Source organism: Mchenga conophoros, linkage group LG11 (genome assembly GCF_057382185.1).
Source record: "Mchenga conophoros isolate Kocher_MC1m ecotype Shallow Benthic linkage group LG11, M_conophoros_male_GT1.1, whole genome shotgun sequence".
Taxonomy (NCBI): domain Eukaryota; kingdom Metazoa; phylum Chordata; class Actinopteri; order Cichliformes; family Cichlidae; genus Mchenga; species Mchenga conophoros.
In genome coordinates, this window is record NC_140536.1 from 21,286,396 (window position 1) to 21,305,021 (window position 18,626).

General features: G+C 41.7%; 1 protein-coding gene across 2 annotated transcripts; it reads right to left on the reverse strand.

The window, feature by feature from the left end:
• Positions 1-10,584: 10,584 nt before the first annotated feature.
• On the reverse strand, positions 10,585-18,274 carry LOC146564009 (uncharacterized). 2 transcript variants are annotated; one of them, XM_085290344.1, is made up of 4 exons: positions 15,276-18,274; positions 13,674-13,870; positions 13,427-13,549; positions 10,585-11,436 (listed from the first exon to the last, which is right to left on the reverse strand). In XM_085290344.1, exons 2-4 carry the CDS (start codon positions 13,722-13,724, stop codon positions 11,212-11,214), a joined length of 399 nt encoding a protein of 132 aa, XP_085146470.1. In that variant the 5' UTR covers positions 13,725-13,870; positions 15,276-18,274; the 3' UTR covers positions 10,585-11,211. The 2 variants fall into 2 exon arrangements, with proteins under 2 accessions (XP_085146470.1, XP_085146471.1); XM_085290345.1 differs by lacking the exon at positions 15,276-18,274 and having other exon boundaries at positions 13,674-14,196.
• Positions 18,275-18,626: the final 352 nt, after the last annotated feature.

An 18,626-nucleotide genomic window follows, 5' to 3' on the forward strand; every position in this document is an offset into this window, starting at 1 on the left:
GCAAGGCTTTGAATCTCTAAGGAATCTCTGAGTTTTTCCATTCAGAATTGACATGTAGTTACTCTGCATTGGCATACAGTGTTGGGTGTCTGTAAATGTACTGTAAGTTGGAGATGTGTTTCAGCATTCCCTTATGGGAAGGAGAGATGTGGACATCCTCTCATGCAGGTATGATGAAAAATTTAATGGGGATGAATTGTTGTTCTCCGCTGTGATGCCAGAGCGCTGGGGAAGTGAGCGGGCATTCATTTCCTCTCATTCTACGGGTCCTCTAATGTATTCAACAGGGAAAGGTACTCTGTCAAATGTGAAAGCGAGAGGTCTCCTCGTATTGCCTTTTTTGCATATGTGAGATCAACGGCTGATTGCAGAGTTTGGGACAATGCCATTTTGACACTTTCAAAATCTGCATGGAGTAAAAACACCAAACATCTCATCAATGAAAACACTGAAATTAGCCACAACACGTTAGGGAGGAATAAAAGTAAAAGAAATGTTGTCGTAAACTTTTACTTTTTAAATGGATATGATTTAGAAAGCAATTAAATCCCAATCCAAATTGAAACTTTTAGGTTTGGTGCTGTTCTGCTTCCCTTGAAGTGTTTAGAATCCAGTTTAGAAAAGAAGATGGGAAGCGGTAATGTGCTGGGGTTTTTTTTTAACTGCTTCCATTATGGCCTTCCCTGGCAAAGGAGAACAATGTAGTCTTTTACAACAAGGAGAGGTGTTTCTGTGAGGTGGACCCAAATTCACTTACTGAATATCATTAAAGAGGGCACACGGAAGGGAGAAAGTGCTGCTCCCTTTGATTTTGTTTATGTTCTGGAAATTGCATCGCCTTTGCAATTAGCCTGGTTGAGTGTGTGAGTCTGTGCTTTAAACAGATAAAAGAAGGAGGTGAGAGATCAGAGAAGATGCTGTTTAGGAGTACTGCTAAACCCAGCTGTTACCCAGCTGGCACTTAATGTTCTCCTTTTTTGTTCCCCTGCGTTTGTCAAATAATAAACCTTCACCCCTGCCCTGCTCTCTTGTTACACTTACTGAACTACCACACACACTTCATTACTGCAGATATTTAAGAGAATGTTGAACTTAGAAAATGATATTATGTTATGTATTGTTAGTCTTCTTAGTTTTTGTGCTCAAGTTATCAGATGTCATCATCCATCCATCCATTTTATATGCTGGAGCCTGTTGTAGCTGTCTTCAGGCAATAGGTGGGGTACATCCTGGACATGTCCCCAGTCTGTCACAGGGGAACATACAAATGAAAAACTCATGATAGATCTACCAATTTTTTTGCTCTCTGTTTAGTTATTCATGATGATTTTCTAGTGTAATTCAGATGGGGATATTTACCAGGTCAATCACTGAAGGGTTTTGAGGTATTTTACCAATGCTGGAACATCACCAGAAATTGAAAGGCACCATCCGCGTTCACTTTCTAGAATCTGTGTTCACAGGCAGTTGTTTTAGCTTTTGTTGCATGTATTTTCTATACAAATCTCCTGAAGTTCATCATTAACAACTGTCAGCATATATTTGATATAAGAACTGAATTGTACATCTTTTCTTTAGCTCTCCACATTCAGTTCCAAATAAATAAAGGGACTCGATTTAAAGTATCAACCCTTTCAGTGATGGTTGGAGAATAAAGTGATCTTAACTGTTACTAATAAATAATAGATTTTTTTTCTAACATTAATCTCACTGTTGTGAGGTAAACTATGGGAATTTCACAGTAAAGTAATGTAAAATATGAAGTTCAGTGCTGACTCTCTAAGTTTTGTCTATATTTGTGTACTGGCAACAAGTGCTTTCTAACAGTTAAATGCTATTTTTCCTAAAAATAAAAAAATGTGTTCCCCCACACTGACTAAATTATTCCTTGAAACTACAACTGAATCCTCAGCCTACTCATCTCATCTTCTGCCTTCCTCCCTCCTCCCACCCCCTACGCCCTCTGCCAGTATGCCTCTCACCTTTAGCCGCGCTCCGCTCTTTGTTGATGTGTAACTCCCCGACCTGAGAGACCCAGCGGCTATGCATAAAACATGTCATATTGTGCTTGTGCTTCTACTCAGGGCTAACCATGTTTTTCTTCATCATTTATACAAAGTGGTATCTTTTTTGACTTTTCAAACCCACGGAAACAACTTTAAGAAGTTGGACTCTGCTCTAGCTTTTAGACTTCTTGGTGTGCAAGAGAGGTGTGAAGAGTTAGGGTGAAATAATAACAGAGAGGTGGACAGACACATGCGCACACCTTTACAGTCATGGAAACAAACACACACACACTGGTTCCAACCCCTGCTGGGTCGCAGCATCAGGGTCAAGCGGGCTGCACTTTGCAATCTCAGCACTACCCGAATGAGCAGGGCATCAGTGAGGAAAAACAGAGAAAAAAGGGACACAAAGAGTGAAGCCAGAGACAGAGAGAGATGAAGAGAGGGTAAGGAATGGAAGAAAGAGAGGGAGCAGGAAAGCCATTTGAAGCCATCTCCTTTTGGAGGTCTGGGCATCAACCACCTCTATCCTTCACTCTCCACCTCCTCCTTGTGTTCATCGTGTTGTTGCTGTGTATTCCACCCCTGCTGAGGGCCCACTCACGCCCCCCTGCCTCAGCCCCATATTGGATCTCAGTAGGTATTTTGTGCTTTTAAATGAATAGGCAAATGAGAAACAGGGTCCAATTGAAGGAGGGTGAGCAGTGGTAGAGGAGGGGGAAATAAGTAGCAGGGGAGCGGAGGCAATCGGGTCTTTGGGCGGAAACACAAGCCCCCACCCTTCACCCTGAACACTACGCACAATCACACACACATACACCCAAAATGTCAGGAGTGGCTAAGAGCCTGGGGGAAGGCATCTCATTTCAATATGGCCTCCTGCCGGGTGCCCCGATGCAGCAAACTGGGAGACCCCCGCTCAGAGACCCACTGATCTGTGATAAAAGCAGCCCTGCATCCTCATCATCCTCTTCCAACTTCAAAATCCAATTCAAACTCCTCCAAATTGCTTATTGGTGTTTTTTTTCTCTTTCGGTACACTGCACTCGTGTGCTAGGATATTTGCTTCATGTCACATTTTACCTGATATTTCGTTTTTAAGTACATCTACTGTGGAAAATTCCAGTTTATTAAAATTCTGATCTTGTGTTTATAGTTTTGGTAATTCTGCTTTTTGTGGGAATATTTTATTATAATCACCAGGTTAGTGCTGGAAATGCTGGAACATTGTTTAAAAGAGATATGATGAGGAAGTAAGGTAGCTTATAAATGCACTACTCCAGAATTATCAGCAAGTCTTATAATATAGATGACTGAGATGCTTGTATGTGTTGCAACACATATGGCTACATATGGACATTAAATATTGGGCCATGAAGGGTTGCAATGCAATCACTATTTTTTCTCCCCTTATGCTTATTTTAAGTCTTGCCCTCCCGAACATGCTGGTTCACAAAGTGTCTTTTTCTTTGCTGTGGGAATACTTTTTTCTTTGGGACATTGAACTCCAGCGTAACAACTTCATGGCACTTGTATCGTTTACTTCAGAGATCAGCTGATTGGCCTGCAGCTTTGTTTGTCAGCTAGAGCAACAGAGATTCCAGTTAAAATCTGGAGAAAATCATGGAGGATGCAGAGCTGGACAGAAGAAGAGGGAAACGAGGGGATGGGGCGAGACAGCGGAGAGTTTTGGAGAAACCGAATTATAAGCCACGTCTCCCCACTCTGATCATGTGGACTGCAGGGTCGCTGGAGAATAAAATAGAAGAGCTGACGGCGCTGGCCCAAAGTCAGAGGGAGTACCGGGAGTGTAGTTCAACATGCTTCATAGAGACATGGCTGCACCAGGATATTCCCGACAGCAACATGTCCATGGAGGGCTTTTATACAATTTGGCCTGACAGACTGCACAACTAGTTGTAAGATGAATGTGGATGAGTCTTGCTATTCTAGTTAATAATTGCTGGTTTTACCCTGCTCATTTTAACATAAAAAGTATATTTGTTGCCCAGATATTGAACTGTGTACTCGTGAACTTCTAACATATCATCATAGTGGCTGTATAAATTTCTCCAGCCCCACTTGTGCATCTACCACCATCACCTCTGCTGTAGCCTGGTTACACTCACAACACCTGAGTGAGTACTTTCTTTGCTGTCTCAGACTACCCATCACCTTTGAAATCAAAGTTTGTGAGCTGTACCATCAGAGAGGAGAGAAGAACAGATCAGCTTTATACAAATGTTAAGGATACGTACAGCTCCTTTTACCTCGCCCCACTTGATAGGTCAGGTTCACCTCACTCCCCTTACAGGTTACTAGAGGTATCCTGTGGCCTGTGAAGGCAGTGACGAGATGGTGAAAGGAGGTTTTTGTGCTCCTGCAGAGCTTTTTTGAAGTGACTATTTGGCAAACACTCTGGGAGTCACAGGGAGAGGACACTGATGTGCTGCTCACATGATTAATCACAGCCTACATACGTTTCTGTGCAGGCATCATTCCAATAGAAACTGTGTAGTGTTATCCAAACAGCAAGCTGTGGGTAACAAAGGACATCAAATTCCACAAAAGGAGGATGAGCTAGAGCTAGGAATAGGGATGAGGTATTGTATGTTATATCTTTGTCCTTCTCCGTGGCTGACTGATGGATCCACAACAGTGCAGAGTAGCAGAACACTACCACATATCTTTGACACTGCACCCATCTGACAACAGGTGCTCTCCGCAGATAGATGGACAGTCCGAAATGTCCCATGGACTCTGTACCCAGGTACCTCCTTTCCTCCTACTCCAGTCACCTTCACTGCTGAACAAATCAGGAGACAGTGATGAGACTCCTCTCAGGCAAGTCTGTGTCCCCCGATGATGTGAGGCCCAGGGTTCTCAAAGACCGTGAGTGTGGAGCATTTCATTACATCTTCAGGATAAGCCCGAATCCGCAAAAGGTCGAGAGGTCATACCTTGTGTCCATTTCAAAGACGTTACATCCCAGTGGCACATCCAATCATACCACAATATTTGCCAAACATGGTGGAGGCAGTGTTATGGCGTGGGATTGTTTGGCTGCCAGTGGAAACGAGTCACTAATGTTTGTCGATATATATATAAGTAAGCATGAATTCTGAAGTGTACATAGCTATAATCTCTACTCAGATTGAGCCAAATGTTGCAAAACTGATTGGACAGCACTTCTGAGTGGGAAAAGGGATAATGACCCAAAGCATACTGCATAAGCAACCCTGTCCTGCTGAATGATGAAACACTGAGCAAGTTTTGAGACATTTGGCTGCATGTAAGTACACAAAATGTTCCTCTATGCAGTATCTTTGCAGTCATCCTCTTGCTTCTGTCAGCAGTGGAATCATCAATTAATACCAGTGTGACAGGTACACATACATGTTTGGCAGATAATGTGGTCTGGGTGAGGAATACATTTTTTTGTTTAGTTCTTTTTTTTTTTGTACCATTATTCACAGTCTGTTAAATTTTGCTTCACAACTCAACCGTTTGTTTTAGTTTTCTTTCAACCGTATCCTTGCTATTATCTAGCCAAATATCCAGTTGATTTTGAACCCATGCAAATTTTATGGTTTGCTAGAGGCTCTAAGTTTCACTCTGTTCTTTAGAAATTGATCTAAACTTGTGCAAATTAGCAGAGGCTTGACGCTTTAATTTAGTTTCCATTATTTTATTACAAATAGAAATAGACTTAACCGCAAAGCCTGAAGAATTATAAGTGAGTAACTATCCATCCAGATATTTATATGGATTGTAACTAAAATGAAATCGGGGGAATAAAATAAAATGCAGGAGTAGATGCGAAGGCACAAAGGTTGGATGGAGTAGCTAGGTGAGCTGGTATATTGCCATGCACCCATGCCATGATGTTTTGGTGGAACTGGTACAGGGGTCTCCAGTAAGGTCCGCTGAAATATTAATCCTTTCCCCTCCTGCAGTTGAAATATAACACACACACACACACACACACACACACACACACACACACACACACACACACACACACACACACACACACAATTGCATCAAGACACTCAGTAGCTCCCACTGCCTCCTGCACCAAGCCTGCAGAGGGCCCTGAAATATTAATGTACAAAGTAAATTAAAGCTGCAACAAAAAGAGATAGGGTTTTGTCTTTCTCTTCCTGTATATCTGACTGACTGGTCTTTATGACTGAGAGAGGGGGTGGCATTCAGTGTAAGGCAGGGAAAAGAGAGACAGTGGGTGGTTGAATTGGAGAGGAGAGTAGGTGAGGAAGATGAGTGGCAGATAAAGGGACTACACCATGTCTAATGACACAGGGCATAGAGAAGATTGTGCTGTCACAACGTTGGTGGATTTGATTAGTTGGATGGCTTCAGAGCGCAAAGTTAGATGAGACGAGAAAAATCTTGGAAAGGACGAGAGAGAGAAAACTTGAGGAGGAAGTCTGATACAAGTTTGAGCAGGGTTATTTTAAAAGGTTCTGGGGTCATGCTTGCTAGAACTGAGCAAGAGAATGAATTGGCACAGGCTTGTTAGCATGTATATGCATACCCCTGCAGCTTGTTTGTGAATGCTGAGTCTTTTTCGCCCTCCTGCCTGTAATAAAGCTATGTATTGAAGCGAATGAAATGCAGCAAGCAACCTTACACCCTCACTCTGGCCCCTGACCCTTTTGACTGGCAACTCATCAGACAGCTATAATAACTTTGAGGGGAAATGATCACAAATCCTTGCACAGAAGTAAGTCTGCAATGAGTATAATCCACTCTCAAAAAATCTACAAAGCTGATCTTGACATTCTCACTTACTTCATATCTCTCAGAAATACACTGACACTTAGCATGGACTCATTTCCATATCTGCTTGCTTGTACAGTATCAGCTAATCAGACCTTGCCAAACGTACCCGTCTTTAAACGTGTTCACACAGCACAAAGACTCCTCCTAAAAGCCCCAGATTGCCACCTGATCAAACACTTCCATATGGACATTGATACAATGCATAAATCTTTCTCTGCCTCATTCTCTTTCTTTGCTACACAATCATAGACACACATACACACGCACACGCAGGCACACAGTGAGCAGCAGCAGCACAGACTTTATCTCCACCATCAATTTCCGCTTTCTGCATATGGGTAGAGCTGCTTATGCATGTGCCGCAGAGCTGCACTTTATCAAAGGGCCCGTCCTGGGCTTGGGGCCATGCATTATTAAACACAACCACCACACATGTGCACACGTGCACATGCACTAACTAAGAAAGGACCTGATCGGACAGGTACACGCACACACACTGCAGTATTTGCAGTGGACAGACACTACTCATGCTTTTTTGGAACTTTAGGTAAAAACACAAAATTAAGCACACGTAACTGTACATGCAGCACATTCAAAGGAGGCACATGGTGGTATTTGTGAGTTACACAGATATAATGTTGGTAAAGTAAATTGTCATTAAGCCTACTGTGTAATACTTTTCATTCATAAAAAAGAAGTACATTCACTTCATCAAAGTACTTAAGTACTAAGACAAACCCAGTGAAATTAAAAAAAGCTTTTTCAACCACCGTAGACCCTTTAAAACGGGTCTTTTATTAAGTTAAATTTTGAACATTACCATTGTAATATATTAATTGTTGCATTTTTGTATTGCATTCTCTTTTTTGGAGTTCTTTAGCATTTGTATTTTGTTTTTACTTAAAGAAAAACAGGTAAATACAAGTGAGTTTTCCTAACATCACATGTTGGTGAAAGTATTACTGCAATGCCATACAATTAGGAAACCCACACTTGTTCGTTATGATTCTCAGTGATCAAAGCTTGTGACACAACATGGCATAAATATCTGTGTATACAAAGGGAGATAGCTGCTTTCTGCTACAAAACACTGTATAGATCTTTACATACACATACAAAACACCCATAAGTAGACAAACACAAAGAGACTTTCAGCCTCTGTGCTGAGGCCGGCTACTCACTGGGGTAATATGCTGTCACTCTGTAGAAAATGAATTTGACAAATTGAGTCTCAAGTGTCTGCTGCATTGAACTTTAAATCTGAACTACTTAAAAAAAACCCTTCCATTGTCTGCAGTGAGGTAAAACTGGAGAATGCTTTGTTCCACAACCTGGCAAGGATTTATCAGATGGTATGATTTTTGACATGTATGGTACACAAGTGGGTCTTAGTGGATGAAATGCTGCTTGCATTGCAGAAATTCTTATGCCACAGACATGCTCATTTCTTGTCTACCTTTGGATTAAATGGTTTTTGAATTTTCCACTAATGGCAGAATAAGTACACGGGAAACCAAGGCTCCGCTGGCCATTGCTGCATGCTTGCATCAGCCATTTATTCAAGCTTGTTAATACTATAATATAGGGTGATATGTGCCTCTTTCCTTAACAGGTGTGAGAGTCAGGCGAGGTAAGCAGCTGCTGGGTCGCCCTCTCTTTCACCTCCCTTACCCTCTCTGTCTGAAAGAAACTGGAACACTTACAGCGTTAGTGGCAGGAAGTACCACAGCTGTATGTGTGTTATGATAACCACCTCCCCCAAACACTGACATGACTAGCAGGTGTGTGAATCGACTCTTCTGATCTTGGAGACCTTTCAAAGTTTCGATAGACTGCGATTGGAATTTGATTTATTGTTAGATTGGTAGGTTTTATATCAGCTGGGAGGCTGACTGCTCTGAACCCATCCTAGCAGAAGAAATAATTCCAATAAAGGAGAGCGCTCGCTTATGAAATAGAAATGAAAGGAAAATTCCCCTGTTTTTTTTTTTTATCCAACAAGTAGCATGAGCACTTAAGCAAATTTCATATTAAACTAGAAAAAAAAGAAACATTAAAAATTATATCCCAATTTTTCAACTGTATTCATCTTACATTGTATTCTAACAGGCTTATCCAATCATAGCTGAGCGTGAAAACTTTAATTATTTCAATATACTGTGATTGCATTACTGTGATTTTAAATAACTGCCTTACATGACAGTGCTAAAATAAAGCCCAGTGTTGGCGCTACTCTCACATCTTCTGTTTCACTGTGGGATTACGTTCTGTGCTAAACAGTTTCTGACTGCGGGATTAGCTAAATAGAAACATCTAGTGCAGATCTGGGCATTTAAGGCCCGCGGGCCATATCCGACCTCTTGAGCCTTCTGCTCTGGCCCGCGTGTGGTCACTTGCAAACAAGAAAAGTAAACGGAAATTAGTTCATGCGATGTGTCCTGTGCCGCTTTTATTTTGAAAGTGTGACTTTTATTTGTGTAAGGCTGCATGTGCAGGTAAATCCTTACTGACTGTCATGTCAGACATGTCAGCTCATGCAAAAAAAAGAATGACTGATAGCGAATGCCGCATTGCTAACAAGGCATGTTCTGTAACATATTTATGTACATAAGTCAAAGAAAAAGCTGTGAGCTTAGTTTGCGGTGAACAGGTTGCTCTGTTCAAGGACTACAATTTAAATCACTATGTGACCAAACATGCAGAAAAATACAAGTACTTGTCTGATGAATAGCGAGTCAGGAGTCAGATGCTTTGCTAGCTTAACTGCAAAACCAACAAGGAATTTATTTTTACAAAACTACACACATCCAGGGATGCAGCTCACAAAGCAAGTTATGTCATATCCCACAAAATCTTAAAAGAGGTAGTAAACCATTTTCTGATGGAGAGTTTATTAAACAGTGCCAGGTGGACTCTGCAGGGCTAAGTCCAGATAAATCAGTGCACTTGTTAAAGCCCAAAACAAACTTTAGTTTTCCGCTCCTAATCTGCTGCTTTTTACAGTTGGAGAAAGTTAATATTGAACACGGTTAAATTCAGGTTATTGTTGGTTCGACCGTATAACACAGCTCAGGTTTCTCATGTGGCCCTTTGGAAAAAATAATTGCCCATACCCTGATCTAGTGTTATCCATTAGTTTGTGCCATATGGCTATTAGAGCCCAGTGTTTCTCGTAACTTCTATTCTGATCATGAAAATCTAATTTGCTGTCACAATTTTTGGTAATGTTTACTTTACTAAGATCTAACTTCCACGCATGTGTTCATTAAAGGGGAAATTCCCTGTTGTTGCTCAGTATCAGTTCCCTCGGAGAGCAAAGGCGTTTCCATCAGATGTAACTTTGAAAATATTTGCTATCATTAGTCAGTTCTTTGGCGTGTCTGTGACTGAACTGGGAGTTTGTTTACAACCTTAGTGATTATCTCACTGTTTATGTTCTTGTTTGGCTCTAATGTAGTTATGAAGCTGCATCCCCAGAGCTAAACACTAACACTGCAAAATATATCGACTGTTCCTAAAGTTGAAATGAAAATGTTTATATGGGAATTTCAGACTTTTGTACAGATGCTACAGATGCTACATGCAGGTTTTCCTGGTAAGTTTAACCTGCATCACTTAAAATGAATTTTATAGCCTGTGCGTCAATTCAAGCAAAATGGGAATCTCAAAACTATGCCACTCATATCTCTGTATGTTTCTTATGGAGCAGTAGAGACAGAGCACAAAGAGGACCTTGACACTGTTAGTGCATTTGATTTTTATTGAGACAGGCACATATTGCTCTTTGAAGTATAATGAGTGAAACCTAACAGACTGAAAGACAAGGCATTTACAAATATTGGTACTTGTTCATTCTGCAAAGCTCCAGGCTTGCTGGACTTCCACTGACTTACAGGCAATCTGCTGCAGCCAAGGAGCCACTGTTTACCTATATTACATCCCTTAACCTGGAATTATGCATTTACAAGGAGTTAACTGTATGAGTAAAAAAACACATATATAACATTGACTCTATCTTCAGAAACATAACTATGAAATATCCAAACATAAAACTGTATTTTTTTATGTAAGAATGCAAGAAATGCAGTATATTATTGAAATATTCTCATGAATTTTGTGTTGACTTGTGTATCACATTGTGCGTACCACCTAGATAGATGAGAATAACAGAAGAGAAATCTTTTCCATATTTGTGACTGTTTTTGTGGTACTTTTGCTGATATTTCTCTTTGGCCTGCAGAAATGACAGACTCTCAACTTCTGTCACAGACAATCTTCTCTGCAACCAATGTTTTGTTCTATGACATTAAAAAAGTGATGTTTTTATTCATATTTAGGACTTTGCTTGTACCTGTACTAACAGGAAGTGTTAGGTATACTGATGAGCTCATATTGTGAGCATTCAACTCTGGCCCTCACAGCACAGACATGAGACAGGTGGTGCAGAGTAGTTGGGTAGAGAGCAGTACACCGGTGTGTATCGGTCATCGAGGTGAATGGAGCGAAGAGAGGGCAGTGGATGACCGCTGTGTTCTTCACCCTGCATGTCTGTCACGCTTTCGGACCACCGTCGTGACTGTAGCCTTTGCAAATGAGGAGCAAACAGGCGATGTAGAAAATGCATGAGCTGTGATGGGATGGAGTGTGAGAGTTAGAGGAATGCGGAGATGCAGACAACACCCCCCAAACATATCATTTTTATTCAGAAAGTGAAGTGACTGCAAGGGCTTCTAAACCCTGCCATGTTCAAGAATGAGCTTGAGACATTTTGTTGTGTCCCACTGGAGCAAGAACATTTACACGGATATGTTGTAGGTTATGACCCACTCGGAGATCAGTCTCCTCTACTGCAAAGGCAAAGAGAGGCACTATATTGAGGAGTTGACAGGAATCCCATACATTCTTTATCAAGCTGTATTTCCTCTGCAGTGATGAACAACTTCAGATGGTTGGAGTTAAACACATTAAGGAAGGTTAAAAGAGGTGATTAGTTTGGCATTTATTCATTGTTTATAGCTGTTGGGCAAAGGCTGGACTGCTGGGATGCGTCTGACCTGTGGCATCATAGAACATGTTTTATTAGCATTTCCACCCTGCGAGGCACTACGTTGATTGTGATTGCCAGCCCTGGCTAGCTCTATCTCATCCCTATCGGGGCTGATGCTGGCTGTGTTTCCTTTCTGGATATCTAGCCAAAATTTTCCTCAGAAGCTCTCTCTTCTTTGAAGATTACATTTCAATGGGTGGTTGCCCTGACATTTCTGAACATTTTGACTTGAAAACATATGTATCTGTACGTGTGTGTGTCTGTGTGTGCAAGGTGTCTTTCAGCAGTCACAGCTCACGAGCAACAAGCTTGAAAAGCAGTCTAGCACATTCTGTCTGCCTCATTGCATCCGCGCCCAGCCGCAACATGCTTGCTTACCCCAACAAAATGAAAAATCAATACATGTCTCCCATCGCCCCCATCTTTTGCAGGACAATTGACCCTGACACCATGATCTCTCAGTGTGAGTGATATTATTTCCACTAGGTTGGGCAAGAGGTAAGAGACACATTTTTCAATAGGCAAGCAGGCACCTCTGAAGGCACCTCTCTGCCAACGGCCAATAAAGTCAAGTGCAGGCCATTGAACAAATAAATAGTTGTGGCAGGGTTAGGGTCTTTAAGGGCTTTGTTCAAAAAAAGGGAGAAATTTCAGGCACTTTTACTGCTGGTTATAAAAATCATGCCAAAGTTGGAATTTTAAAACCACCAGAAGTTTAAAACAAATTTTCTTCCCTTCTGCATATGTGAAAATGAATTCTCTTGTATATTAAAGATTAACCCAAACTGTCAAAAGATGGTCTTCAGTTAATTTCTACTTTCCTATTAAACGATCACATCATATCTCACAAAATGCAGCAACATAATATGAAAGAAAACAAGTTGTTTTTCTTCTGAATTCTTCCTATTACCCCAGTATGCCATAACTCAAAGCCAGAGACAGAGACTTCCTGCTGAGGTGTGGCGCTTTGAGCTTTCTCAAACACAGCCATGTTTTAATGTATCAAAATACACTCTGTCAGCACATTTCAGAAATTATGGGCTAGATTAAACGGCAACTTTGACCCACCTGTCAGAGGATACAAGCTTTTTTGCTGAGAGAGATTAATGCTTTGCTCTAACATTTTCTCCTGAACCCCCCAGAATGTTAATCAGAGCCCAGGAGCAGCAGTAGGGAGATTGGTCATTAGGTGAGGTGGAACACATTGATTTTTAATTTTGACATGCAAATTTGTTTGCCACCTTATTTGTACAGTAAGCTGACCCGCTTGCATTCTTCTCAGCACTTCTCAGCATCATGGGATACTTTGTTTCAAAGTGAGTGATTAGTTTACTTTCCTGGCAAGTTGCGCCAAGGTGGTGTACGTGTACAGATGTTTTCCTTTCCCGTGAAAGATTTCAAACCTGATGTGTCTTGAAACGTGTTTACATTAGGTGTAAATGTAATAACTGCTTAAGGACTTAAAACAACAAGACTTTTGAGTTTTGACAGATATATCTGACAAAAAAAGACAACAGTGGAAGTCATTAGGCCGCAAACCTAGCCTTACACCTAACAAGTCGTTACTTGCCTGGAGTACTTTGTGAAACAGCGATCGATGCGGGCAGAGGACGTGGCGGTGTTCCTGACCTCTAATCCCCACCTCCTTAACGGGGGTGAGAAACAGGCCTGGAGGCGAGAAGGGATCGGGCCCCTGAGGAGAAATGTACCAGTGAGAGGAATAAACAAGAGCACAGAGGGAAGAAAACACATAACATTAGCACAGGGCAGGGAGAGGCAGTATAAAGGGATGTTATATGGATGAGAATGGGTTGTACCTGAGGCTCAGCACCAATTGATCCGTCCGCCTTCCCTCGCACCTCTGGCATTACTCCTACTGTCTCTGCAAAACACCTGCTCTGTGCAAGTTTGGCTCGACTTCCTTCCACACTGACCTCCTCATCTACATCTGTCTGACTGACCTGTGTCACTCCGCCTGCTTGGGCATTATCAGTAAGAACTTGAGGTCACTAATCTGTAAAGGTAAGGAGGTAAAGACACATTACGTTACTTCTGAAACCTTTTCACTTCTTTCCGTGTTCAGTAAGTCTCCGTTTGCTTGCTCCGTTGCACAGCCATATGAGTCGTGGCGGCAGTGCAGAAGCACGTTAGCCATATCAGGGGAGCAGATAACTCACAAAACCTGCACTCTGTCAAGGCGCATCACAAATTTAACTCAGCACGCAAGAGTGCCTGTGGCACTGTCAGGCAGAATTAGAAAAAAATTAAGACATCCATCCCAGCGACATCCAGTAGAAAGATAGAAACAGAGACAGGCACCAGTAGATTGACATATTTGCCACATTCATTTGAGCGTGTTCATGGGAGCACAAGCGGTGTCAGTGACAGCACTTTCTCACCTCAGTGACAGTGAAAAAGGCGCTGTGATCAGTGCAGTGGAAGGCGCAGCATGGCGGAGCTGGATTAGCTATGATAATATGATGACAGTAATTGAGCTTGTCATAATTGCTCAATCATGGAGCCTTTCCCCGGGGTCTGAGAGGCAACTGTTAGCGCTGTACAAGCCTTCATTACAGGGTTGTGATATCGGGATAATTCACTTAGAGTGGGACGACTGGCACTGTGATCATTTTGTGTGCATTACCAGATTAGGCCACTAAAGATTAAATAATCTTAACTGTGCCATCTGATTGTGACATTGAATTAGCTAACAAAGACATATATTCATCTCAGTTCTGACAGATATTGAGGGTAGGTGGTAATCTAAAGGACTCTGATCAGCAGTGAAATCTGCTTACATATTGGAAGCTGTGAAAGTAGTTTTCAGTGTGTTGATTGACTCGGTATAAAGCAGAGGCCATAAACAACCCCATCACAATGCCTTCAGTTCTTACTGTCCCTCAAAGGGCAGAATAGGAGGATGAGATGGAGGGTAGGAGGGGTGGGAAGACAGATAAAGGGGGGAAATATTGGAATAAGGAGGTGGCGACGACAGGACCACCTCACGGCGGAATTTACTGTCAGATTTTCTCCACGAGACTCTGGACCAAAATCCCCCTCGCCACGAACGAGCGGACGAAGAGGGGAAAAAAAGAGAGAAATTGGAAAAAACAGCTGAGGGTGTAAATAATTCATGCAGACAATATGACTTTTTTATGTAAATTCAGTGCATTAACCCTCTATTATAATGATGGACGACAGATACGGGTGATGTTTCCTTGGTAAGAGCTAATGGATGACCATCATAAATTCACTGCACATTTTATTGTGTTGCCAGGAAAATTGTGCCTGCAGGCAACGTTGTTTACTTTTATGTCAGGGAGGAGGAGAAAAATCCCGCCGTCTTCAAAAGGAGAGAGGGGAAAAAGAGAATGGGGAGTAAAAATAATGGGGCCCACACAGTGCGCCTTGTTCCATACCTTCTGCTATGTTTGGAGCAAGCGATCCCCCAACAGCCTCTGTGTGTGTTCTTCTTCCTGCTCATCCCTCTGCCTCTCCTTCTCCTCGTCTTCTTCCTCCCCTCCAGCAGTCTTCCTCGGAGAACAGCAGGGTCTAGTCGCATTAGCTGCACTGCACTCCTCCACATCGCTCCGATTACAGATTACTCACTTTTGCCACCACTGTTACTCTAGAAAATTTGGGGAGGTAAAGGGACATCATTTTTCATTACTGTCTTCTGTGAGCAGCATCATACTTGCTGGGCAGTGTGCGCACACGCATCCTGTATATGACATCCGTTTTAACAACAGACATTTTTTGTCATCAAACGCCGAAAGTTTCAGCCATTTCTAGATCAAAACGCAGAATTGATTAGACTCAAGTCAAGTGACACTTGGTGGTTTTTAAGGCTGACTTTGAAGCAAATAAGTATGCAGCTAACAGGATTTCTCTTGCCACTTTTTTTGTTCACTATTGATGAAAAGAAGAGCGCTACATAGGCCTGATCAACATCTGGTTAGCCAGTCTATCATTCCCTTCTTTACCCTGTAGGCTGCCCCCAGGCCTTGCTCAAATCAACACCCTGCCCTCCCTCTCTCTCTGTTTCTCAATCTCTCTTTTCCCCACTTCCCTTTCCTCCACTTCTGTGCCTCCTCCCTCGTCTCACTCTCCTTCACACCTTCCCTCCATCTCTGATTTATCCTGTAATATTGGCTCCCTAATTAACAGTAGAACCGAATGTCTCTTGTGTCTTGTTTTGGGTGGATTTTAGCATACTAACCCCCCCTAACCTCCCAATCCTTCTCTTTTTTCCCTGAGTCTGTTAGATAGAGTAGACTTGCTTGGAGCAAATGATTAACAACCAAAGGGAAAAGCTAAAATACACTAGATAGTGTAGCTTTTAAAGAAAAGTACATTCACTGTTTTACTTACTCCAATAATCAAAGTCTGGTTTCTCTGTTTGAAAGGAGCCACACTGCATACATGGCATGTTTTTTTGTTTTGTTTTGTTTTGTTTTGATTTGTGTGTACACAGTATAACCTCTCAAAGTTGTTTGATATTACATTTATGCATGATGTTTTTAATTGTTCGAAATGTTGAAGGAATAATACTGAAAAAGAAGGGATCAACACATGGGACGCACACACACACATCCAGTCTATACACATTCTGGAGCTGCTCATGAAGAGGAGTAGCAGATGGTGGGAGCCAGCTGTTTCATACAAAGCTGGCACTGGGCAGACATGTATGCACTAAAAGGCTCACAATCACATGTAAACACACTCTTGCAAACACACACAGACACATCTGGGCCACATGCTCACCAGGCACCCAGCTGGAGCTTCATGGGGTCACTCTTTCACCTTCCCCAAGGACACCAAGTTACCCTCATTCAACGCGAGGCCAAGTTAGCCACAGTGGGTCACACACCTGGATCGGCCCAAGGTGCCAACTATGCCTGAGTTGGCATACTGACACTTAATGCTAAAGTAGCATACTAATGGAAATCCCCTCCTCATCCACTTCTCACACATGCATCCAACACCAAACGGGCCAACTAAGTGATTAAAACAGAATTCCTATATGTTGCCCTGGTTAAGGGCGCTGTGCTAAACACATGATGATAATTACCACACAGCTGCCTAGTGCCATGAGCTCTAATAGGTCTCGCCTCTGTACTGGGCCCTCGGAGACTTTCCCCACTCGCACGTTGTTAATTCCTCAATTTGTCCGCCACGTTTCTTTTCTCATTTTACCACGCTTAACCTTATCGTTTGCCGCTATATGCACTTTCTCAGCTTCTTTGTCAAATCTGGGCCAAAGTGATACTTCCTAATGATTCTCTTACCAGCAGAGTCATTCTGTAGATTCAAAAGAACAAACAGCTTCAATCTCACTGGGGGATTAATAATACCATGTACATAAAGAATTGATAAGTGAATGAATAATACGCTTTGTTCAAACGAACAAGCCTTGCTAGGTATTTAGTTGATTTTGTTTGTGCTTAAAAGTTCCATCCTGTGCCTCTGGCAAAGCAGACACTTTGTGAAATGCAGGGCCACTTTGCAGAGCCCAGCAAGTGTCTGGGGAGCCCATCTCCATTGCAATTGCTGGAGGAAAACCAAAGCTTGGCGTCTTTTCCCCCTTTTGTTTGCGGGCACTTGGAGGGTGTTTATCTAGAAAAGAATAACTTGTTTTATTCATGTTGTAGATGGAAGACAGCATGCCCTCTTGAGAGAGAGGGTTGATGGGTATTAGTAGAAGAGGGAAAGTCCTTTTTTTTACCGTGGCATACATGAGTATGTACATTTGCACGCAGGTTTGCTTGGGGTTTGTTTTTGTAGTTCAGTAGGCAAAAAAAGTAATATCTCAAACTTTGATTGTTAAAATTTATGCCACAATTTTCTGCTTTTAAAAAACACTAGATGACCCACATCCAAAAAATAGTTGCACTGATTTTCATTTTTCATAGTTTGGGATAAAAGCTGATAAAGTAATTTGTATATTTTACAAAAAGCATTTGTGTTAAAGTGTTATTTTTTTTTGTTAATACCTTTAATTAGACACTGTCTTGGATATGATTACACCAGCTGTGATGCTAATTAAATCTCAGATCACATTCATATTCAAAAACTTTAAAACACAGATACAAAATACTTCCTGTGGCGAGTTCCAAATAGATAACAAAATAAAAAGACTGGGACAGGTGTGTGAAGTGGTTATACCAAAGGCCCCCGCTGCCTCGCTATCACAGATGTGCTTTACTTATTGTCCTTGAATGAGACTACAGATATCGTTGGGTTATTTTGATCTTGACTGCGCACCTGTAAACCTTCATAACTGCATCTTACACAGTTGTGACATGGAGTCAGAAGACAGACACATATATAAGCATTATCCAGAGTACAGGACAACAAAGTAAAGGACCACATTTAACAAACATGGTCAGACTTTGAAAAAAACAAAAATAATGTCAGAGACTCACATCATCCTATAAAGGCAAGCTAACAATTTTTTCACGTATAGGAAAGTGCAAAAATTTAGTCTAAACATCCAAATTGATTTGTGATGATGATATTAATAGTATAGTGTAACCATCAGGAGACACCTTAGATGTGGGCAGCCTTGTACCAACCCCTTTTTTGTGGCATCCCAGTATATAAAATCTCGTGTAACTGGTTTAGGCATTTCAGTTCCTAAAAATTCCAACACATTTTGTGATACTTATTTAAGTTACTTTTACTCCTACCTGCCTCATCTTTTTGTGATTGGCTAGGGCAAGTACGATGTTCAAGCCTGTGTGAAAAAGATGAAAAGCATGACATGTTTT